The following is a 27,084-nucleotide window of genomic DNA, read 5'->3' on the forward strand; positions in this document are numbered from 1 at the left end:
AATATTTGGAATATATTTCTAAAAATATCTGCTTGGCTTGCTGTGTATTTTGTAATTTTGGAAAATATTTTAGTACACAAGCCAATTTTCATCTTCTATTTAACTGCATTTTAAAAAAAATCAAAAATTTTCATAAAAATCTTCTTAAAACTTTTCAAATTGAATTAAGACTCTAGCTGTAATTAATTTTCTTCCTAAATAATTCGTTAAGTAATTTTTAAAAAAAAATTTTATAAAAAGAAAGTTTTAATTGAATTTCTTTTTATTCTTTGGGTTCTATATAAAAGCTATTTAAACGGAATTTAATTCGCAGAGAGTATAGAGAGCGTGGATGTGATTTTAAAATGAAATTATTTTTACAAACAGTCCTACTCATATTACAGACTCTTGGTACTAAAGGATAATTTTAGTCGGTTTTTTTAAAAATAAAATTTTGAATCCGTAAATTTCTGAAATTATTTCGGTATTTTTAGGTTAACGAATTGAATTTTTCAATTATTTTGGATTTTATTTGGAGTTTATTAACATCAAAGGATATCAGTGCACTACCTTTTAAATGAACATGATTTCTCCATATAACAGAATTTAATTTTCGACATTTTCTTTGACAATAATTATCTTGTAAACAATAAAAAGCAGTTCAAAGTATTCCTTTGAGGGGCTATATTTTTTAGGCCCATAACATGAGAAACGTAAATTTCATACACACTTATTTACAATCACCAATTTTATTCCAGTGTTGAAAACAATTTCTTGTTGTTTTCCAATTACATTTTTGTAAATAAAGGATAATGCATAAAATTATTATAATCACCTATGTATTTCTTAGATCTTTATATGCTTGTGTAAACTAAACAAATTAGAAAATATTTCAAAATATTCTCAAGGAAGCTTGTGAATTTTATTAAAAAGAGAAATAATTGAAGTGAAATTTTCTTAATTTCTCTGTTTTTTGTTTTTTGGTTTGTTTCTAAGATATTTAAAGCATTCACCCTAAATTACAATTTTATATAATATTATGTAATGTGTGTTTTAATTTATATATAAAATATAAAATAATGTAAAATTTTCATTCTAAAAATAATATTAATAAATTATATATATATATTACATACTCATTTATGTATATGTATGTATGTGTGTATAGGTACACAAGTTATATTGTATACTAAGTAGATTAAAATAAAATCTTAAATTCAAAGAAAAAATATTCTTCATTAAAATATACAGGCACACATACGAATGTAGATTTGAACCACATTTAGTACGGTGTGTGACTTAAAATTATATACATATATAATATACATACATATAATATTGAATATTTTTTTAATTTGGACGCATTGTTGTTGTTGTTGTTAATAATAATGATATGTTTTTTGAATTCCATGTTTCTTCATCTTGTTTACAATAATCCATAACAATATCACCACGACAATCACCTAATAATCCTGGTATTAGAACAGCAGCACCTGCTACTGTTACAATTCCACCAAATATAACTAAACCTAATGCTGGCATTTTTTCTCTACTTTTAAGTGGATGCGGTCCCAATTGTATATAAGCTAATCCTGGTAAAATATATGCTAATGGAATGGCGGCCAAAAGTCCCTATGGGAATATTTAGTAAAAAACAGAAAAACAAAGAAAAAATTCTTGTTAATAATTTACACAAGTAAAAATGAGTAAAAATAACAAAAACAAAAAAAAATAGTCAAGAAAAATATAAAATGAAATTTACGTTTTTTTTGTTTTTTGGAGACAAAAACCAAAGAGAAAAGCACTATAGGAAAAAGAACAAAAAACTTGGAAATGGAAAATTAAATGCCATTATATTTTTACTGTTATACGTGCGTATATATTAAGACTTCTGAATACAAAAAGCAGCAAAAAAAAAAATTGTACGTGGAATTGGTTTACAAAAATTTCTTGAGAAATTTTTTTTTTACGGAATTTTCCCAAAAAGTCAATTATTTATAAAAAGGTAAATGTGATCTTTTTAATAATATTAAATGTTATAAAAGAGACAACCTTGACCTATATAAAAAATTTCACTGTTATACTTTTATATAATAAAAGGAAGAACAAAATACTTTTAGTTTTACCACATTAATAATGAATCTTTTGAGAGTTCAGACACATGTTCCTTTATATTCCACCTATATATTATTCCTTAAGAGTTTTATAAGAAGTATACAGGGATGAGTTGAGAATAAGTAGCAGGGATGATACGAATGTTGCTTTTATAGGATTTCTCCTGAACTTAAAAATTATTTTTTTTAAATTAGAACGAAAAACCTTATTAGAAATTTTAAATTGGAGACTTTTGTATATTCTTTTGCACAACTAAATATTTTTAAAGATTTGGCGATAAATTCAGAGAATCTTAACTTTGCACCATGAGCAAGAGCTCGTCGCTCTCTTTAGAAATACTCTTTAAGCGCAATAAAATGTTTGAGTTCCATTAAGAATTAAAATCGCTTTTCTAAAACAACATTTAGATGGAGAGAGAGAGTGATAATGAGAGAGAGATTGGTAATGGACGAATTTCTTCTTACGCGGTAAAAAATATTAATTTTTGAATAAAATTTATATAAAAATCTCAATATTTTCATAATTAAGAAAATTGTTCTATAAAAGAATATTGCGAGTAAAAATGTTTCCTTTATACCAAACCGGTTTTTTTTTTTTTTAAATTCCCACATACCTACCATACATAAATATTAATCAAAAATTTTTTCGTTTCATCTTTTGTCAACAAATTCTCAACAACTCTGCTTATTCTCTCGGGGGAGTAGCTATCAATTTTAAAAGAAAACTTTGAAGTATAAAATATGAAAAAAATCTCCTGTGGGAAAAAAATTTTTAAGTCACCTCGCATTTTACTCTCTTTTTGTTTTAAAATATTAAAATTTTTACCAACAAGAGAAAAAAAAGAAAAACAGAGAAAAAATTCTAAACGTGTAGACAGAGAGAAGAAAAGTTTTTGTTCGTGATTGCCTCTTTAAAAAAGTTTATGTAATCAAATTTCATTCTGAGCGCATAAGATTTACAGCAGAAGAAGAAAACGTTTATGTTTTATTATACCGAAATATTTTAATTTTTATATTTATATTTTTTTTGGCGATAAATATGGAAATGACAATAATAAATTTAGAATTATTTAGGCTTTTTATCGGTTTTACCGATTTTGGTTGTGATCAGTCAATGTCTTTTTTTGTCTTTGCTCATTTTGAAATAAAGAATATTTGACAGATTAAATATCAGTTCGAGTAAAGTAGAAAATCATTATTTTGTAAGGCTATGCGATCCAACTGTGTCCTATACCTGGGCATGTACAATTATTGTGTATTAGCCCAATAAGTTGTCGATTCGTATATATCACCGTGTCTGCTCCCAACTTCTTAAATATTTAGGAAATACTAAATGGTAATGATTATTGTAATTCCTCACAAATTCTACTTCCGTCAAAAAATTGATTTTGGTAAAATTACTCTGGCAAAATTCTAATGCACGTGCGCTTTATGCGTCGAATTGCACGTAGACACGTTAACAGTTATATTATTATAAACTTAGAGAATTCCGATAGAAAATATTCCGAAATCCTCCTTTTGATAACACTAAAATAATTAGAAAAGGCTGCCCTTCCTGATTCATTTATATCTAATATAATTTTATCTCATATGGCAGCTTTTTTTAAATTCAGATTCAACAAATAATTCAAAATAAATTATTCGATGATCCAATTTGTTGAACTATGTATGAAACTTTTGAGTTCTCACAATAACTTTCTTAATTTTTAATATGTTTCTCGAAATTTATTGAAGAACGTGTTAGAATAGAAAAGATATGAAAATTCAAATATAATATTTCACTATCTTAATAATATTTGCAACATACTTTCTTTATATAACTATATCATTACTGTTTTCACAATGCAATCATATTTAATAATATCAAAAGAATCTTATAGTCTCATATATATTTTACAATATCAATTCTTTGAAGTGTTTCACTATAAACGAACAATATCTCACAAATATAAAATTTAAGACTTAGAACTTGAAATATTAAAGAAATAAAAAAAAATTTAATCTTATTTTCATCTTTAATGATTGAAATTTTGTTCTATATATAAGATTCATTGCAAGTGCAAAACGTATAAAAGATTTATACTATTGTAGATTTTGTAAGGAACGTGATATTTACGCGCCCTATGTGTTACAATAAAGTAGATATAGAGAGCAAAGAAGATATGAAAATATTTTGAAAGAAGATTTAACATGAATATAGGTACAAGCATATAGAAGAGGAATAAACCGAAAGAACAGAAAAAATTTAGAACAAGAAGGTATAAAGCAAGACAAAATAATCAAAAAAAATTATGGTATTCCTGACAGTTTTTATTGTATTCAAACAAGGCAAGTATCTTGCTCTTGTATTTTGAATTATTACCAGAGAAAAATAAAACGAAAAGAGAATGCTGAGAATAGGTGATAATTCCGGTAAATTTAAGGAATTTTCACATAGATGATAACTCTGAGAGTACGAAGCGTAAGTTACTTTAGAATTTTAAAATAACAAAACCTAACAATAAAATATTAACGGAGTGGCAGCAATTCTATTTAATATCACAATTTCGTTGTATAACAGCTACGCCAAAATTGCTATAATTGGACTTTTTTTAGTTCGATATTTACGGCAACACGTTTTTTCGTTTTTAAAACCTAACCATACTCTTGATTTTTAAGTAACATTACATTCATGGTCAGTTGGCTATACTTTAAACCGAAACAAGTTAAGTTAATTAAAAATTTAAATTTCCAACAAGGTCATGCCGTAACTAACAATTATAACATGTTAAAAAGTTAATAGGTCTCATTTCGAGATATTACTATATAGCGAGCACAGTACTTAAGATTTTTGGATATTTTGGGCAGTTATCGGGTTGCAACGTTTCGAATATGGCTTTTCATAATCTAACCTAATTGTGCTATAAATTTGTTCAAGCTGTTCAATATTTAAGTTGTAAGCTGTAAAAGATGTCCGACATTATAACACACTATTTAAATCAAGATTGTACTATCAAAAAAAAAAATATATTAATGATATAAAAACGAAAACGGAACAAAAAAATTTCAAGGTCCTTTTACAAAAAATTATTTTTACTGCTCTCTTATTTTTCTTTTTTTGTTATGCTCTTACTTCTATAATGTTATTGCAGAACGCTTGTGTGAATTTCAAAAGAAAGACGATGAAGTCTTTTTTTTTCTCATTTTATTTATGAATGTTTGTATTGTTGTACATATACGCAGTCAGGCAGATAGAAACGAACTGTTGAAAATATGAAAAATAACACTGTTGCATTTGAAATGAACAATGAAAAAAAAAAAGAAAGAAGAAGAAGCAAAATAATAAGAACAATAAAGTAAAAGGAGCAAAAAACAATGAAAATAAAAATTTCCCTTTTTTTCTTCTATCCTTCATAAAGGATCAACATTTTTATCGTTTATTATCTTTTATTTTTTTTTCTTGTATAGTTGCCTTTTATTTGTTTTTTCCTTTTTGTGTATTTTTTTTTTTGCTCATTTCATTCACAAGATTTATGCTTTTATTATGATGGCGGTTTTTATTTATTTATTATATTTTATTCTTTTGTGTTATTCTTACGAGTAAAATTTTCAGTATCTTATAAAATTGTTTATACATTTGTAACGCCCAATATTAAATGGCGAATTTGTTATATGGGTAATAAATAAATGTAAACCCGTGTCGCAATTCTTATTTTTAAGTTTAATGTTTGTATAAGTTGAGGCGATATTGAAATTGCAGGAATTCTAAATTTTTACATAATTCAGCTTATAAGATATAACTGCTGAATTATGCAGTAAAATAAAGCATTTTTACACAATTCAGCTCATAAAATACAGTTTCTGAATTGTGCAGTAAAATAAAGCATTTTTACACAATTCAGCTCATAAAATACAGTTTCTGAATTGTGCAGTAAAATAAAACATTTTTACACAATTCAGCTTATAAGTTATAATTGCTGAATTGTACAGTTATTATTAATAAAATTAATGTAATTCAGATATTTAAATTTATTTAATTCGAGGTTATCTCGTTACTTCGGAATCACTCTATAAAGAATTACTTATTGTAATGTTAATGCCCACATTTACGCTATTTACTCGTCAATGTCAATTTAATTCATCATTGCCAAACAATTGAATTTCAAATTACATGCTACAACTAATAACTGCGGGCAATAACATTAAAATATTAAGTAATTTAATAATAAGATGTTAGAAAATATTTTTTCTTCGAATTAATTTCTTTATAATTTTTAAGTTATTAAGCCACCTTTCGGAAAAATATGACAATTTATAACAGTAAAAATCGTAATATTCATAAAAAATATATTAAAATTTAAATAATTAAATGTCACATCACACTATACCAGAACTAAAATTATTATTGTCAATTTAATGAGATTAAGGGCAATTTAATAAAATTTTAGAGCGTTTAAAAATTCGGCATTTTTATCTTAAATATCCCGAAGTTGTTTAATTAAAATTTTTTTGCCGACATTTTTATTGATTGTCTTTGTAAAAGAATTAAAACAACAAAAAAAAAAATAAAAAGAAAAACAGAAAATGAAAAATATTTTTACAGAAAAATTTTTACAGTTGCAAAAATAAAAAAAACATTTTTGTTTATTCAAGAATTAAAAAAAAATGTGTCAGATTGTGAAGGTATTTGTGTGTGTGTGTGTGGCTTTATGTATTTTAATTCTTTATTAAAATAATTAGTGAAAAAATTTTTCCAGAATTTTTTTTTTTTTGGAGTTGAGTGTGAATAAATTAACAATAAATTTTAATTAAGTTTAAAAAAGTTTTTTTTTTTTTTTGCCTTTTGCCTTTTTTATGACGTTAGCGAAATTTGATTTTTTTTTTTCGTTTTGGGGTCCTTTTTCGAATTACTTTTGTTTTATTTTTTGCTTTTTACAACTGCAGTTTGAATATTTGATTTTTGTTGTAAATCGCAAAGTACAAAAATTTTTAATGAATTCAAATGGTTTTGAAGAGGAGAAGAACTTTATATTGTCTATTATGAATAACTGGGAAAAGATGAATAACTGAGGTCTGAATAGATTTAAGGAATAGATGAAAAGCATTTCTAACAATAATGTAGTTTAAATTTGGTTATAATGAGCAGAGTTTTATGCTTAATTTAAGGAAATCAAATCATATTATCATCATATAATCATATTAGGTCGATTAAAGCAAATCGCTAGCTAAATCTGTAGTTCTGTTTTCATATATGAGCATAATTTTAATGAATCTATTAGGTATTTTATTTAGTCGAAGATCTAATTTTGTACAAGCGATTTAATTAAGAAATTTCAATAAAAAGGCTACTTATTAGATGATATTGGATTGCTCGAATGTTGTGGCAATTAAAAATCAATTTAGAGTTTTAGAATCATAAAATTGGTCATTATAATTATTTCCAAGGAATTAGATTACTGCCACGTTCAGGTATAAAAAATAACTACATAATTAAATACTACAAATATTAATAAAACAAAAACTATGATAATTTTTATGAAATTCCATCAAGTTTGTTAAAAAAACTCGCTATTACCTAAAAATGTTAAATGGTGCACGTAAGTATATGCAATTTTTTTACATTACAAAATAAAGGTGATATGGTCGTTTTCAATTGAATTCAAATTTGATTTTTAATTTAATTTTAATGAAATTACAATAAAAAATTTAATTATACTTACATTTAATTCTAAAACTGGTCCCAAACATTCAGTTAATGGTGATAATATAAATGCAGTAAATACAATTGCCAATGTTATTGATCTTGCATATTCATCTTTTTCTCCAATACCTTTTTCTGCACTTGGATCCTTATCAACTTGACTAAATTCAATATCTTCTTTAAGTATGAATTTATGAACAATTGTTTTAACAATCTATAGTAAAATTTTAAAAAGGAAAATATTTTTATTAATTAGAAAGTTGATTATAGAAAATATGTATTAAAAAACAAACATAGCTATATTTCATTATTTTAAATAGAAATGAAGCTGTCGAACTGATAACAGATAAGAATTTTGTTCTTCCTTTAAAGAACTGAATTAAGTTAAGGAAGATCCAAAATATTAACCATGGCATTTGTTATCAGGCACTTATTTTACCAAAACTACTTGAATATTGTATAAAATTATCAAAATTTAAAAGTTAAGATCTGCATCCTTAAGGCTATTTACAAAATTTATAGTTTTTGGAATAAAGAAAAAAAAAATTTATAATTCACAAAGAAGATGACAGTAAAAGTTTTGCGTCATTTTAAAAACATTTTAACATTTTTCATTGAAAGAAAATTTCAAGGAACATCAAAATTTTTTATGAAAAGATAAACTAGATAAAATAGAAAGAAAATTTATAATTTCCTCAAAAAAAAAAAAAATCCTTGAAACTTTCATCTTCTTGTAATTTTTTCTTTTATTTCCGTGCCACGTCATCTTCATCTTACTTTAAAATAACCAAAAACAAAAAACAATTTAAATGCCTCGGTCTATGTAGAATTTAGGGATAAAAATAAAGATAAGGGAGAAAGGCTATTGTTTTGCTTATTTTAAAGATTTTTTCCTTTATTTTAATCCTTTTTTAGAATCTTCTTTAGTGTTAATTTTGTTACATAAATCCATATGTGTCCTGTTTAGTTTTAATTAATTGAAATTAGGGTTTACGAAATTTTTCCCTAAATTTAATGGCGAAATGTTGATTTTTAAAAAATAATAATTAAAAAAAATTTGTTCTCTTTTAAATGGAAAGGTTCTCTCTCATTGTTAAAATACTATAAAATTTTTTAATATTAAAATTAAATACCTTTGCTTTAGGTACCATTGCGTGTCATAGTTAATTAAACCGATTTTTGTGAGTTAATTTAGCAACATGTATGAGTACAAAAAGGGAAATTTACCCGAAAAAATCCTTCTATATTAATATTTCATATAATTCGTATATAAGAGAGCCAAATTTCCCTCATAATATTTTGTCATTCACTTGTCTTCAATTTTGTCATTCGGACTATTTCTAGGAGTAGAGAAGAGAGTAAACATTCTGCGGTAAAGAGAGTACTTTGATTCTGTGTCTAATATCTCATATAATAAAATGATGAGATTACTACCCCTCAAACCCTTTTAATATTGCTCAATGTTTTTTAAATTAAATGTTTCAAAAATAAAAGAGCTTCAAGTATTCAGGGCATATTATAAAATTAACAAATCAAATTTAATAAAGTTTACATAAAGTTTTATTAATTTTTAAATTAAAATTTTCCTTTTAATTTCAATTAAAAAATTTTTTAAAAAAAAAATTTAATATCCTTATCATCTTTAATAATATGTCGAATACATATATTAGTAATTAAGTATTTCTAGAAAAAGGATATAAACTTTTTCCTTTACACATCTTTTGTACATAGGTTATGAATACATACATATATAGCTATATAATTAACTTACCTCTCTTGATACAAAACATTCAATTGGAAATGTTAATAAAATTGATATTGAGAAGAGTATCCTTGAAAAATTCATTAAATCATCATTCCAACAATAATTTTCCAGTAGATCACCTTTAAAGAAAAAGAGTATATAATATGTGTATAATAAATAGAGAAGTTAAGCTTTAACTTATATTAATTAATTACTTATACAATATATATATATACATATATATAAAGTACATAGACTTATTATATAATTTTTGATATTAATGTAGAAAAATAAATAAAAAAATTTTTCTAATAAAAAATTCGAAATCAAAACAAAATGAAATTTATTTTATGAGATTTAATATTGTGAGTAATAGGGTAAAATCGTGGGTAATTGGGTAAAAAATTGTAATTGGGTAATTGAGTAATAGGGTAAACTTAATGAAATATATTTTATGAAATTGAATATCGTGAGTAATAGGATAACATGGTTTCATTGTTTTGATAAGCAACACAACTATGTCTTTGGTTGTAGTCTCTAAAGTTTTTGATGGCTGAAATAAGCAACCTGTAATCGAATGTTCGATCACGAGGTGTTGGTCATGGTTGGCGATAGCGAAACAGCAACAGTTAATACTATTTGGATTGCGGATTATTTATTGTACCTGCTATGTCATAAAATCGACGTCATTTCATCATTTACAATATTAATTAATATTTTCGAATGGCAAGTCCACTAATATAGAACGTTCAGATAGGAGAAAGCGCATTCTCTGCAAATGATTGTTTTTCATTAGAAAGAGAATGCGTATATTGGAAGAATTTTTCTTTGGTCATCTGGTGAAATAATTGAATGTTTCCTTGCCCAGGTTGTTGAAATCTATAAGAGAGATCGGCTGGTTAAAATAGTTGAGTAGGTTTTCAAAAGTAAAGTGAGTTTTCGGCAATTTTTCTTGAAGAAGAGTTTGCCAATCCTATGCTCCTTTTCGGACTAATGCTTGGTCTCTTGTAAAAACCATGCGACACGCCTTCGCTGACTAATAGTAATTCTACTATTGAAATCAGATAGTGGCAAGTAATAAATGAAGACAATAATTTGATAGATCAAGAGGGAAATTTGGCAGGATGATTTTTATTTTATTAAAGCATCATTTGTTCTTTTTTTCTCACGGCATTTTCATTTTATGTCGGTTTTAGATGACGCTATAATATCATAATTAATTTTTCTTCTTTAATTAATGAAATGTCTCTAAAAATGTCATGTAAAAAAGAGAGTAATTTGATAGTTTGCAGTATTACACAGAGTAGCATAAGAATGACACTCTGTCGTTCTGTGCGTATTACAAGAATAATTTTCTAACATGAAATTTTTCTTTCGACACTAAATTGATTTCGAGTTATTTAATGCGTGTGCCTACTTACACAATAATAAATTGATTAAAAAAATTTACATCAGAATTTTCTAGTAAGGTAATAATTACAAACAACTGTACACTTTCATTTCTTATTATGTTTTGCTATTACGCAAATACATAAGACCAACAAGTAATGAAATTTTTCTTTTTTGATAAAAGTGTTAATTTTTATGACTCTGTACGAGTATAACAAAATATATCACAACTACAAGCAAAATACATATACATTGTTGATATAGCTAGTAGGAATTCTTTTATATTATTTAAAGTGAAATAGACTCCTTGAGAACTTATAGATGATGAAGAGTGAAAAAAACAACTATAGAGAATAATGTAGTGTTATAATATTGAATCCTTAAATTAATTGAGAATTTAATTAAGAATTCTTGTTAAAATATTTTCAAGATATTTTCATGACTTTTCTCTTTGAAAGTGTTATATTAAAATTATACGTTTTCCAGTAAATTATCTTCACTTTTTTGCTGCTTCATTTTATAAAAGGTCCTTTAGATTTTTTGTGTTTTCTTTAAATTATACTTTAGATTTTTATATTTGTATTGAAACAGATTAATAAGAGAAAGAAACTTTTAAAATCTTAAAGAATTAAAAAAAAAATCTATAGTATAATAAAAAAATTTTTTTTTAATATTTCAAGATTTTATGAATTTTTCTACTTTATTTTTAATGCTTTTTTATTTTCAGTTAAAAAAAACTTCTACTTTTGAAAGGAGTTTGGATCATAAATGTTTGTATTTGGATTTTTGTTATACAGAATTCTTTTGAATGTGTTATTTGACTAAAATTCAGAAGTATTGCATAATTGTGGTGTTGTCAGCTTCACAAATTTCTCTTTCACTTTTAAATATGAAAAATGTGAGCTCAGCTATGAATAAAAGATGGTCATATTTTTTTACTAGTGTGATTTTTTACACCATCCAATAATTATCAGTTCGTTTAATACAATAAGTAGATCTTTTTCTCGGATTCGACTTGAAAAATTGGTAAGAACGATTAAACATCCAGGTCGCTGAGTGAATCAACTCTTGCAAAACTTTGGCCACTTAATTTATAATCAATGTACACTTATTCACATTAATTTTCAAGTTGTTACTAGTACACCATCCGTAAAAGTTATTTAAATAATTTCTAAGAAGAAGAACTGTATCATTAATAGAACGGATTTTTTTTTTTGAAAATCTTCATTTAACATCTGCATAAATTAGCATTTCCCTGAAATTCAAAACAGATGCAATATCATTAACAGCGATGTCCCAAATAACTACCTTCGGGAACCCCAGAATTTTCGAAAAAGAGTGACGACACTGATGTGACGAAAGACAACTCTGTATTTCCTACCTCAAATTGGCTAGGAACCAACCCAATTTACAATCATATCAAGAATTTCTTAAAATTACTCTGCATTTATTAAATATTCCACTTGAATTCTCTGCATTTTTTGAATAAGTAAGCATAAAATATAAATTTAGAACGAATTTAGCAATAGATTAAAGTTATTATAGTAAACTTATAGTTAACGGAACGGAAAATCGGGGCCAATATTTACTACGATTCAAATATAACCAAAATCTAACTTCCTAATTGAAGTGAAAATTAAGTCTAATCATGACATACTGCCTATTTTAAAGCTTTAGGCTAAAAATAAATAAAATTCTTATGAAAATTAAATAATTTTGAATTTAAATTTTAAATAACACTTTCTGTTATACAAAACTCTATACTTTCTGTTATACAAAACTCTATATGTGTAAATAAATTGTGAACAAAATTGTCAATTATAAACTCAATTTTAAAATTCTATTTTTATTTTTGTTTTTTAAATGTCTATGATTTTAATAAAATTCAATCAAATCACTTTAAAAAAAAATGAAATTAAGCAAAGTGTTTTTATAAAATTTTTGAGGTAAATGCTTGTGAAAAGAAACAATTTTTGCCAGACCAAGCATAAATCAATTTGAAAATCAATTAAAATTCATAAAAGTTGTTTTCTTCCAGTTCGAATGAAATTTTTTTTCCCACACATTACGCATACTAAAATTGTTTAATACTGAATACAAGTTAGTAGTCAAATTAAGGAATTATTCTGCTGCTCTTGAAATTAACAATTCAACTATAATTTTATAGTCTAAACTAAATATTATTAGATTTGATGGCAAATTATTGAAAACTGCAGCTATAAGGTCTTGATTTTATACCCAAACCGAGTGGAGGCGTTCGTATACTAAATTTGCTTGAATTCTTTATTCCATAATTCCGACGGTTACGGAACAAAACTTCGAATGAATAGATCTCACTTAGCAAACTTTACTTTGCTAAGTGATAACAGGGACTCGCAATAGGTCTGAATAAATATTGTACTTTTTGAAAAATTACTCTTATGCGAGCAGATATAGATGAACTAAAATAAACTTTCTAGAACATTTTCAAATATTTATGGAAAAGTGTTAAAGAACTACTAGTTAATTACAAAAAAAAAAAAAAATTTAACAAAAAAATTTTTTAATGAAAAAATTTTACACACATAAAAAGAGAAAAACTTTTTTCATTTAAAATTTTTTAAAAACAAACAAAATGACCCTTTTTTTTGCACCCATATCATAGTATAAGCAATCATATACATATACCTATATAAAATTAACACACATTTATGCACATATATGCAATAATGCCTACATATTCTAGGATATTGTGTGAATAAACCATAAATTGCTCTAAAAATCTTAAAATAGAAATAACCACATGGGAAATTTTAAAAATTTGCATTGCTGTTATTCTTCTCTTATCGAATTGTTGAAGAGAGTAAAATTTCAAAATGGTAGATTTTACGTGCCCCTATAGGTATGCAAAATATTATTTTTTAATACAATATGAAAGTTTTTTTAAAAGAAATAAATTTATTTAAATGAAAATGTCAAGATATATGAAGCACGTAAACTCTTATATCTGATCTAAGTTTTAACTTCATAGTTGTTGAGCATGCTATTTAAGAGAAAGAATGTGCAATTCAGAATAAAATAAAATTTCCAATTATTAATTTTGAAAGAAAATTGTTGAATAAGAAAAACTTTAAAATTTTCTTTGTTTCGTTTCAGACGTAGAAAACTTCAAACTTTTTTTTTTACAAAATATTAAATATGTATGTACGTAATAATGAATGTACTTTAGTTAACTTTTATTTAAAAAGTTTAAATATATTGACCTAGAAAACATTTAGTTATAAATTAGTTTTGTAGAATAACATATTTTAGTATATGTATATAGAGTATAGCATGTGATGTATAATGGATTCTATTGGAATATACTACAATTGAAGATTGTTTGATGTGAAATCAGAAATTGCACGGTATTTAGAGAGTTGATTTATATGCTTTGATGACAACAGCAGAATACAGCAAATTTCGGGAGCAGAAAAATCATGTTTGACATACTCTCTATATTGTAAAGGAATATAACCAGACTCCCTCTAGATTGTAAATTGTAGATTGTGTAGATAAGGGTTTATTGTGCCACTAGATGTAGACACGTCTCTGCAACACACTCTTGAAACCAATCTTCCTGATACATTCTTGTGACTTAAAGGTCGGTCGAAGTGTGTACTCAGTTCCCCATTATTTTCTTTCTTTTGTGAGCCAGACCTACTGGTCTACTAATTCTCCACGTAAAATTTGCATATACCCCAACAATCTAAGTCAGGGCAATACAAGGATGTGAAATCTGAACATGGTTCTTGTCCTAATCTTTCTGATGTTTCTAAAACGCCTCTGGTTATAGTCTCCAAGAATCTCCGCGGCCTGTTGAACACCATCTCTCAATTGTCTTTCTTAATTCCTCCTCATTTCTTGGCTTAATTCTACACGAACCATAAATGGTCCGATACTGCAGAAGGAGTCGAAACTAAAAACAAGTATGTTAACTCCCTCCTCGTCAACAATACCAAGTGCATGACATAATAAGAGCAGAATTAATTATTGAAGAGAAAAGAGAGGACATTTATTATTTGTATTATATTTTCTCTTTTTTTGTGCATTGGGTTTGAATTCATCTTTCAACATTCGAAGAGAGGGAAATGGCTTTGGAAAATTACATATTTCTCCAACTCTGTGCAAAAATACACACATATTTCCATGATAATAAACATGAACATACAAAAATCTTATGAAAAAATATTTTTAATTTTGTACCTTGTGACAATGCTCGAAATGTTGAATAACCAGCAATACCAAAACATGCAGCTACAGACCATGCAAATCCAACTGATATATGTGTGACTTTCTCCCATCTTTCTAGTGTTGCTGTTCTCATCGATTGATAAACAAGAAATGTGTTATGATGACACATAAAAGCTGTATGTAAAGTAAAAGAGAAAAAAATAAAATAAATGTCAAAAATAAATAAAAGTAAAACCAAGGATATTTCTTGTTATATTTATTTTAGTCCTTTTTATTTTTAATTTTTTATTGCCATATTTTTTTCTGTTTTTCAATATTGTTTTTCTTGTATAAAATTGTTAAAAAAAAAATATTTTATTTATTTACTGATTTTCTCTAAAAAAAATTTCATTTTCAATATTTTATGTTTTTTACTTTTTGTATTTATTTTTCTTTGGTGTGTGTAATAAAATACAAAATTATATTACCAAAAGCCATGATTCCTGTTGCTGGAATAACATCAACATTTGCAAATCGCCATGAATCTGGTGTATCAGGTCTTAAAAGAAAAAAAATATACCAATAAAAACCAACAGGAAATTTTATTTTAAATTTATGTTTTTTTTTTTTGTTTTTGGAAAAAAAGAGAGAATTTTTCACAGATCAGTAAATAAATTTAAAAATAAATATTTATGTATGTGAATTTTTTTTTTTGGAAATTGGAAATTAAAATCAAAATGTCAGAATTTTTAAGATAGGAATAGGGTGGACAATAAAAAAAAAAATTTAATAATTTTGTATGTAAAATTTTGAGAGTGGTCTGCTAAATCAAATTGCAATGAAGAGAACAGTGAAATTTTGAAGAAAAATTTTTCGATTTCGACAGCTATTTTTGATTTAGAACCATAGCAAATCCAATTTTTCATTATTTTTCGAGGCTAAATGTAAATTACTGGCGCACACTTCATTAAAATATGTGATTTTCCATTTACAAATATAAAATTCTTGTTCTATTCTCCCATTATAATCCCATAGTTAGCTAGTCACACTAAAAATGTCCATATTTTATAGTATTTATTTCACAAACAGCTAGTACATATACACATACTCTTATAACAATAATTCAAATTTCTTAATTTAATTCAAAATTGTTCTATTTAAATTCAAAATTTAAAAGAAATTCTACACGACTTGAAAAATATTTTTTTTATTTCTCTCTTAAATTTTGCTCTTTATTTTATTTCTTTGGAAATAAAGTTTTCATTTAATTTATGTAAATGTTCCCTTAGTGAATTTCTAAAATAGAAAACATATGTATGGATGTGTGTTTGTATGTACGTATACTAAATATATTTTCTTTGAAAAATTATTTGGACTGTGAACAAACTGCAAGTATTAAAAATAAATAAACAAAAAAAAAAAATTTACAAACTTCTTTAAAATTGTTTCATAATATTTGTATACGAGTATGTAAGTATAGTGTTAAAAAACTTGTTATATTTAGATCAATATGCTATTATTAAAATATTTGTATACATACATAACATTTATTAGAATGTACAGAAAAATTATTTAGAATGAAAAGTTTTTAAGTCGAAATTCGATAAAATAAATTTAAAAAAAAAATTTTTTTTTCTCTGTGTATTTTACATTTTAAAACCAAAATAACCAATATTGATTAAATAGATTGGTTATAACTTTACTATATAAACCATATGTATGACAGTTTACAGAAATTCGTAATGGAGTATAAGATGGACCATTAAGTATTAAATATATAAAGCAAGGGTTACGGAGCATGAATGTGGAAGGAAACGTAAAATCAGAACAACGACACCTTAAATCAAAACTACAGATGCGATTGTATCAGTTTTTGTTTATTTTGGGTAAAAATTAAAAAGTATATAAGTAAACGATGCTTCATTTCCAATCCGAAAACAGAATTTTGTGAAAATGATTAAGAAACATTTGAAAAATCATGTTCATAGCTATAAAATAATAAGTTTTCATCAATAACAACTATAAGATTTCTTGAGAAGGTTGTCTTTGGAAACTGATGATTGCTTACACGATTATCAATTAAAATCCTCTCCTAGTATGGTAGAAAAATGTAAATATCCTTGAAAACGTGTTTACTTTTATGTATTAAGCTTTTGATGGAAAACGTTCTTAAAATTAATAATGACATTTAATCAAAGAGGGCCTTAGTTTAAGAAAAAAACAAATGCACCTAGTTAATCTTGAAACATGTCTATTATCATACTCAGTATATAGTTTTTTAAAGGTTGCACTTACTTCTTCCGTATTCAATTGAATTTCAAGTTCTTGAAAATATTTTACTTCGAGTTTGTGGGGATAAAAGCGAAAATTTAAAAATTTATCCGATAATTTATTGTTTGATTAAATTTTATACGTGTTCTTTGAACTAGAAACTGGACACAATAAAATTCATATCTTTAATATATTTTAAATATTCTTAAAGAATTCAAATTATCAATCTTTAATATAATATACATGAATATTTTATTACCTAATCCCGTAAAAAATAAAGCCTCGTTAACCTTACATATACTTAAATACATTTTAAATTTATTTATTCATAAAAATTTCTTAATCCACGAATTATTTAAATTTTATTCAATATAATTTTCGAAATAGAGAGAAAGAGAAAGGGTGTGCAGTGATAGAGAGGGGGGAGGGGGGTTAGAGAAAAGGGAGTGAGATGTTCAATATTTTTATTACTTAATATTTTTAATGGATTTTTAAATTCTATCAAAGGATAAATAAATAATAATACAAAAAAATATTGAATAATCGAATCGAATTTCAATTTATTCAAAGTAATTATTATTATTTTTTCTATTTCTTCTTTAAAACGATATTATGGGAATTTCAAATATTTGCCAGTCGCTCAATTCTTTAAAAAAATATGAAAAAAAAATTTAGAGCAAATAACAAAATTTTTACAGAATAAATTATTTTTTATTAAAAATGAAATATTTTGATCGTATATTTTTATATCGTATATTTTTATATCGTATATTTTTATATATAAATATGTTGTAATAGAAGAACCTAAATCGATTTAGTACGAAATTAAGGCATTAGTCCTTGCGTTCAATTCTTTGTATTTTAATTTATAATCCTGCACAATTTGGTTCTATTCGAAGAATTCTAAGATGATGGTAAAATTCAAAAGAGGGAAATTCCCGTCAAATAATTTTACTTATAATAGGTAATCATGCTTTAAATAAATCTACTAAAATTTCTTAGTAAAGTTACGATTCGTTACTCTTATTTTGTAAGTTGGGCTGGTATAAATTCCTAATTTGTTTTACATAAAATCTTATTGCAACAGTTAGAATTAATTTTAAAGGTTACGAAAAATTATTATTTTCTTTTGCATTGTGAAAGGTCAATGTCAATTTTAATTTTTAACTCTATTATTCATAAATGATGGGTAAAATAAAAAATTTTTTCAACACATCTGGTGTCTACATTAAAATATTCATTAAAAAAAGTAATTGCTTTGTGTAATCCGGCAAAAAATTGAAATTTTATAAAACCCTGTATATTATAAATGTCGGAGAATTTCACATATGACACATAAAATATGAAAAAATATTAAATTTGTTGAAATGAGTCAATTTACTTTATGAGATTCCAAAAAGAAAAAATTCTCAACTCACATCAATGAATTAATGACTGTGTGTTGAAATTTTTTGAAAAAAGAGAAAAATGATATTGTAATTTCTCCCTTCCCCTCTGTTAAACATTTAGTAAATTTAGTTAAGGAAACGATCAACCAAATACTTTAAAATCATCCACATATACGCGGCAACACATTCGATATATATACGATTGCTTACGAGTTTCACAATGAGTTGTTGAAATTTAATTCACATGAAAACTCTCATATTTTTCAGTCAATTAATTTGAGGCTAAATTTTTTCTTTCCTTTACCTCTAATATAAGATGAAAAAAAAAACTCCATGATTTTCCAAACAAATCAAAATTTTCATCTTTAATCATTCTTCATTTTTTTTTATTCTATTTATATTTTGTTCTTTCATCTTTTTTTTTTAAAAACTTATTCTTTATATCAGTGTTTCTCAACGTGGGTCATATGGTTCTCTAGTGGGCCACGATGCATTTAAAGGGGGCCATAGAAAGAAGAAGTAAAATTTGGAAGGGGGGGGGGGGGGCACGGTAATTTTTTAGGAGGCCACAGCTGTTTTTGCTAAAGAACAAGCATGTATATGTTTGCGCTGATCTTAACCCGTTAGTTGTGTATACACTTTCATAGAAATCGTATCAGAGCTTGTTATGAAAGCGGGCCATATACACGTGGTACAGCATCAGAACAATTAAAATGGGTATTGCAAGCAAATTAATTATTTAGGGGGGGAGGGGGAGAGGGCACAAGTAGAAACAGGTTGAAAACCACTGCTCTATATACTAAACTCTTTTCTATACTTTTATCAGTGATGATGATTATGGTGATGGCAAATGATTATGATAACAACGATGATAAAATGATAAGATAAATTTTGTATATGAGTTTGTTAAATTATTTGGTAAAAAGAAAATGTATATGTATATATATAGAAAGGATAATATCCTCAGGAGCTTCAACACATCATCATCATCATAACACATGTAGGTGATATACTCGCAGAAGACCATAATATGAAAAAATGTATGAGAAAATGAAACATCAAAATTATTATTTGAAGTAAATTTAATGTTTGTGTGTATGTATACGAGTAGTGAAACAAAACACCTACATAAACACTGTTTCCAATTTAACTTTGAAGTAGAGTAATAATTTTCGTATTCAGTTTCCTTCAAAAAAATTTTTTTTTCTTTTTTTTGCTAAAAGAAAACATAATTTACCACTTTAGTATAGAAAATTAATATACATAGATATATAAAAAAACAGGGAGCGCTATAATCTCTCTCTTTTCATATTAAGAAGCTAGAGAATTATTAATTTGATTTAGAAAAATTTCGTGTGAATTCGGAATTCCAGTATATGAAGAAGCTTATCTTCCCAATTTCAAAATTGTTCAAAGTTTAAGTCAGTGTTGCCAAATTGTGGGAAATTTCCCATTTTCAGGGAAATTTGTAGCCTTGAAGGGAAAAAGGGCCAAAATCGTGGGAAATTCCATTTTCCTTAAATTACTTATTTTAATTTCTTTTTTCATTGGTGACACTTGATTAAAAATAAAAAGTCCTACTATTTATTTTGAAGCTCTCTTAAACTAGAATAACCATTTTAAGTACCATTTTAAATAAACATTTTTAATTAATTTATGCAATTTAATAAATGCAATATTTTTGTTTTGTATAAGTACGTTTGTCCATTAAGTAAAAGCCTAGATGAATGTGTATAAGCAAAAAATTTCTTAAGGGGAAATTATATGGAAGAAATGGGATTTGGAAAGGGAAGAAATGGGAATTTTTGAACTAAATGTGGTAAATTGAGCGAGAATGAGCTAGCAACACAGGTTTAAACATCGAAACTGAAGAGAAAATTAAAATGCGAATTTTGAGTTCGGAACTATTGAACGAATTAAATTTCAATGAATATTTAAAGAAGAATTGGAGTGAATTAACTATTTTTTTTTTTATTTTACTCTTATTTTTTAATTTTAACCTTCTTAATAATATGATGTAGGGCAATCCCCTTACGTCACTCATTAATCAATTACAATAAATTATGTTTGAAATTTTGACAACAAAAAGTCATGAATAGAAAGATATAATAGCCACAGAATTGCTTCAAGTTGTAGGTAATCAGATTACACTAGCATAATATAAAATATTTCTTATAAATTACAGGAATTTTGTAGAATTACCAGCAATCTTAAATATTTAATTACAGCAAGATGAAAATCTCTTCTCTTTTAGCAAGAATAATTTATTTACGATTTGAAATAATTGTTTTCTACCACTGATGTATACAACATGCTATTTTAGAAGTTACCTTTGTTTCTATAAAATATTTAGTTTTTTTTGTATTATTTTCTCTTAATGGGTGAACTCAATATGCTTCGAATCGTGTTGCTTTTAACACAACGAAAAAAAAACGAAAAAATATTTCTGAAAAATTTTTCTCAACTAAAAAAAAATAAATTTTTTCCCCTTATTTAGAATAATAAATTTTTAAATCAAATTTTATTCTCTTAAAGGTGCGGAGTAGCACAAAAATGAAAGCTTTAGAAGAAAAAGAAAAAAAAGAAAAAAAAATTAATTTTAAATTACGCCATCTCATAAAACTCAAAGAGAAAATAAAAATAAAAAACAACAAAAAAAGAGAAGAAAAACAAAATAAAAAAAAATCATACACTTTTATATTGGGGTACCTTTTTCAAGGATATTAAGAATGTTGTAATGGTAACGTGATTAAGACAAAAAGAAAATTATATAGAGGAAAAGCATATTGGTTCTGACAATTTTCCAATAAATTATTTTAGATTTTTATGTTAAGATAAAAAACAAAAAATAGGAAAAATAAGAAAACGGACGAATGAAAAAAATTTAAGTACTTTTTGTTTTCGTTCAATTTTGTTATGGTATTTTTTTTTGGTTTCTCATTATTGTGTTTCTGTATTTTTATTATTGGACTTTCTATTTAAATTTTAAGAAAAAACTGCAATGAGTAAAACTTAAACTGTATACTTGATAAGATTAAAATTTGACCTTTTGATATAAGAAAATTAAACTTTTTATTTTTTGTTTCAGATTGATTTAGGTAAACCTTCAAAAGTAGATACTTATCCCTCTTAAGTAGAGTTTTTGATTTGTGATAACTGCTGAACTTATTTTACAACTTAATAGTATATTCAAAGAAATAAGGAAAATAACTGGAAGAGAATGTCTATAGTAACAACGACATGATGAACTATTTAAGGATTTGGACTATTTAATTTTGGAATTTTTTGTTCAAGCTATTCAAGAAAATACTTGAATTTTTTGGAAAAAAAATTTAAATATTGCATATGCGGAATATAATCCCGACCATTACGATTAAAGTCGTTTATTGGCAACGATCAGGCTAGAGGAATTAGGTCGTAGGAATTGGAAAATTGTATTCCAGATAATGTGGTGATAAAACAAACAGAATCCATTCCGCCTCAAAATTCGTTTAATTCTTCTGTGGTATGTCAAGAAAGCGGTTAGAGCTGCTCCTTATTTCTAGTTCTAAATGTTGAACGATGCATATAACGGTTAGCTTTCGGAGCGGGTGCAGCACATGAAAGTGTAATTTGCAAAAATTTATATATGCTGTTGGTCGTTTGTGAAAATTTTTGAAATGAGCCGCAGTGCATCGCTGAGGAGGCCGCTCGTATATCTGAGTAGTAAATGGTCTTCATCATTTATGAAGTAATACTCAGATATACGATCCGTTTACATAGATTACGTCCCTATAAGCATGACAAGCTGTTTTATAAGTTTTTTATCTTCAAATACACCTAATAATATAATATATATTTTTAACATTTAATAAACTAAATATTTAATTAATGAAACTATTATTTATACTTACACATTATACTCTCCAGAAATTAATTTTATTATAACTGCAAATAGTATGAACACAACACAAGCTAAACTAATAAAGCTAGCTCTCGCCAATCTAGATACATTTTTATATAAACATAGTGGTATAACTATACAAACAGTAACGAAAAATACCACCAATAATCTAACAGCACCCATTGATGAACCCCATGATGGTACAAAACGTACTAAAACTTTTGATAGTGTATCACCTACAACCACATTATAAGAAATCATCGCTGAAAAATAACAAGCAAATATAAAATTTTATTAAATTTCCGTCCATACCCACATACACATATATAGTAAGTAAATTAATATTGTCATTTTATATTATGTATGTTATATAAATATTAATAAAATGTATGACGCTTTAAAAAAAAATAGAAAAATTAAGAAAATACAAAACAAAAAATGATAAATTAAAAAAGTTTTAATAAGTTTCATATAGGTAGGTAGGTGGACTTCAACTTGATTTTTCAATGAATGTTAAAAAAATTAAAAAAATTTTTTGTTGTCTAGAGAATATTCGCGAGTACTTTTGATAAAAAAAAGAGATTTTCTGGGAAAAAATTAAAATAAAAATAAATTTTTTTAAGTAAAATTCAGAAGTGGAGACTATTAGCAATTCGAGGTACACTTGTACTTCAATAAAATTAATTGTAAACAGAGGGCTGCAATTAATAATCCAATTATTCGAAATTTTAGCTCGAAAATGCGGGAATGGATTAAGGAAAGCAATACGCATACGAATGTAACCGGAAGTTGGATAAGAACCCACGTATCAGTATATAATGGTGGCAGTTCTCGGTTTTCCAGCACTGCATCTAGTCATCAAGAAAACAGCTATTGCACATGTTAGGTCAAGTTACATGGGAGAGAATTATGAACATACCAAATAACTTCCTTTTTATCTTTTGAGTTTTTAAAACACTCTTATATACATTAATTTTTATATTCCCAGTTTTATTTGACATTTCTCTATATTTACTTTTAACTCTTGTATCAAACTATTGTAAACACATCAATTTAAAAAATGTATCAAACTTTGGTAAACTCGTCTTAATTAAGTCGATATAATCGACATAGTTGAATCGATTAATTTTGTAAATAAATTTGACATATTATAATAATTTTTTATTATGTAGTTGAGTTCAGTTCGATTAAATAAATCACGCGCAATGGATGTTAACTGACAAAAAATATTTTGTAAGAAAAAAGACACCATATTGGTTTTAAGTTTTTGTATTCATCCAATCGCAGGTTCATCTATTTTTTCACACTTTGATAAAGGATTTCGACAAAAAAGCTTTTCTGAACCGCAAGTATTTTTAAGTTACAGAAGAAGTAATTTACAAGTAAAACGCTGAATAATCACTTTTGAAGTTAAAAAATCCTCTGGAATGACATTTTTTTCTCCGCATGTATTTCAGAAATTTTTTGGTGAAAATCTTGAACATCAAATTTTGTTTCAAAGACTAATTTAATATTGAAAGAAGAATGAAAAGGTTTGAGATTACCAACCACTGATATTTTGCTTTTTGAATTAATAAATTTTCTTTGATGGTCTAGTGTAGACTCGTTTAATTTGGTAGGGATTAGAAGTTTATCATTTGAATTGCTTTTAGAATTACTAATTTTAATTTCAGTCAGGTATAAATTATTTTAAGAGAAAAGTTATCAATATTCTTTGCACTCTGTCTTTATATCATTATTATTCGAATAGACTGTTTAATTATTTCTTTATATTTCAAATATATTTGAAATTAAATCAAAAGACATTCTTGTAATTTATATCAGAGCTCACATTAGAGTACTCGTATTTCATAGTGTTTTCTTCTTAATAATTGTTATTTTTATAATGAAGGAATTCCTTATATTTTTTAAGAAATATTCATTGATTGTTAAATGTACCTCTGGCCTTAAATTTATGATTGTATAATTATTATTATTATATTTTTGAAAAATATAAGTAAACCACTACAACTGTTTAAATACATAAATGTAATATTAACTATACTGTTATGAAATTTTCTGCAGTTACAAATTAAAATTGTAAAATAACATTACAGGTTTTTTTTCCATATTTTCATCTATCCTTGAAATTTCAACAATATTATTCTATTGCAGATAATAGAAAGCAAACAAAAGAACTGAAATTATCCAAATATATAGCTTTCATATACCAAATCAATAATATTGTAAGAGTAATAATAAAAATATGCAAATCATAACCTTACTTTTCAGTTGCATTTTTGTTTTTTTTTGTCTTTTACCGAGAAAATAATTTCTGATTATTTTAAAAATACAATGATTTACAAGTTGTAAAAATCCCCATATAAAATTTAAATAAATCGATTTTTTTTTTCCACAAACAAAAGAAAATCTGAAAAAGAAAATTACATATTTACAGGCGTTCCTTTTTTTTGTTTTTGAGTGCAAAACAAAGGAAAATAATGCGATTAGGCAGCATATGATCGACTACGTTGAATGTTTTCTGAGTAATTGGTTTAACAAAAGTGCTATGATTATAATATTGAAAATGTGCCCTTAATAGCTTTTATTTCAGTACATAAGTAAAGTCATAAGTAAAGTGTTAATTTGGTTCTTAGTAGAGAGAGATTCTTTACTTTGTGTCATGCACGACGGCATCTTAAAGGGATATTTGTTCACGATGGTGTTTGAGAAAACTCAACATGGTAGTATGAAATGTGATGCCATCACAATACCTCTCTTGTTTTTTGATGTATGGCCAGTGAAAAACAGAAATGTTTAACATTTTTTTTTATTGTATTTGGAAAACATAATTTTATTACCAAATCATATTACAAAATCAACCATTTTATAAAATTGTAAAAACGAAAATTCCATTTATATTAAATGAGATTTGGTAGAAAAGGAAAAACAAAAAACGATAATAAAAATGGAGAAGATAAAGAGAAAGTCGAAATAATTTTGTAACTGCCGACAATTATAAAAGTTTTGGAACAGAAAATTTGTTTTTGTTGTCTATTGTTTACTCTTCTTGTGTTTCGCCGCAGTCTAGTAAAATCGTAAAATATAAGATAAAAAGAAAAGAAGAAATCGAATTAAACAAGCTTTAAACCGTTAAAAATTTCTTTGTTATCACTTCTTTTAAATTTTAATTTTTCATTGCTTTCCAGTGTGATTTTCATTGCTTATGCATTTATTTTTTTCTGGGCCTTGTTCTTTAAAAGGAAGAGGAGTGGGTCTACTTGGATTAGGAATTTATCGAGGGTACTTTGGTAGAATTTTTAATTTTTGTTATCGGATTATTCTTGAAGTTTTTCGTCTAACAGTATTTCAGTTGCGATATTGCAGAACTACTCGTAAGAGTAAAAATACAGATATTTGCAATAAGTGGTTAACAAAATTTTTTTTCTTTACTCTCCTTGGGAGCACAGGACTTGCACTTGATATCTTTATCTGGTTCTATTATTGGTCAATTTTTTAACTTGATCCCAAGTCAAGGCTGTGCCCTCTAGATGCTGTCCACGTCAATTATTTCTGGGAAAACCGGGCTTTCCCGATCCTTGTAGATTTAAGCTTCATTACAACCACTTTAAACTCATTCTGCAAATATTACTGAAAGGTTTCCTTTTAATGAAACTTAAGCAGAAAAAAATGTAAAAATGGTTTTTGTTTAATTTTTATTTTCACTCGTGGGAATACAATAAACAACAACAGCAAATAATCAAAAATAACCGAATCACACAATAAAAATAAAATTAATACTAAGCGTAAAAATCACTTAAATACCACAATCAACACACATCAATATTACACAAAACAAAATCATATGAAATAAATCTGATGAATTTGAAAAAAGACACAAAATTTAAAAATTAATCTAATTATAATTGCAACAATAATTTTTTAAAAATAAATTTAAATTTATTTTTTTGAATAGTTCTTCTTTATCCTTTTATAAATTTATTTAATAACAATAGAAATAAACTTACCTAAAAATGGGTACATAAATTGTAATAGCGATAGTAAATAATATCCTTTTTTACCATATGCTGCTTCCATAATACCAGGATAACTAAAACGTCCACAAATATGACCACATCGAACCTGAAATTACAATATAAAAATTTTTATTGTATTTTAATAAAATATTGCTTCCAGTAGAAAAATTTTAATTTTTGAAAAAATTTTAGATTTTAATTACATTTTGAAATCGAAAAAAAATATTTTTTTTTAAATAATGTAATTGAAATTTAAATCTGGTCGGGTTGTAATTTCAATAAAGTAAATAAATTTTTTCAAGGATGGTATTGGTCTTATCAGCAGATTTCAACAAAAATATAATGATTTTGCATTAAAGGAACCGCTGAATGTTGACCGCAATATTTTATAGTTCCAAACACCGTAAAGGATTCTGTTAAAGCAATCAT

General features: G+C 25.7%; 1 protein-coding gene across 1 annotated transcript; it reads right to left on the bottom strand.

Moving 5' to 3' along the window:
- Window positions 1-1,138: 1,138 nt before the first annotated feature.
- On the bottom strand, window positions 1,139-27,084 carry LOC129607525 (putative sodium-coupled neutral amino acid transporter 11). Its single transcript, XM_055518557.1, has 8 exons — window positions 27,019-27,084; window positions 26,647-26,761; window positions 22,650-22,902; window positions 15,586-15,656; window positions 15,131-15,292; window positions 9,545-9,657; window positions 7,793-7,987; window positions 1,139-1,611 (listed from the first exon to the last, which is right to left on the bottom strand). Exons 1-8 carry the CDS (start codon window positions 27,082-27,084, stop codon window positions 1,330-1,332), a joined length of 1,257 nt encoding a protein of 418 aa, XP_055374532.1. The 3' UTR covers window positions 1,139-1,329.

This window comes from Condylostylus longicornis, unplaced genomic scaffold, assembly GCF_029603195.1.
Source record: "Condylostylus longicornis isolate FDR11 unplaced genomic scaffold, ASM2960319v2 ptg000027l, whole genome shotgun sequence".
NCBI lineage: Eukaryota > Metazoa > Arthropoda > Insecta > Diptera > Dolichopodidae > Condylostylus > Condylostylus longicornis.

Bases quoted from the DNA above. Each gene is read 5' to 3' on its own strand.
- LOC129607525 (XM_055518557.1), bottom strand. From the start codon at position 27,084: ATGATTGCTTTAACAGAATCCTTTACGGTGTTTGGAACTATAAAATAT. The intron at 9,658-15,130 runs GTACAAAATTAA...TTTTCTTTAAAG, and splicing joins ATTTCGAGCATTGTCACAAG to GTGATCTACTGGAAAATTAT. The intron at 7,988-9,544 runs GTAAGTTAATTA...ATTTTACTATAG, and splicing joins AATGTTTTGTATCAAGAGAG to ATTGTTAAAACAATTGTTCA.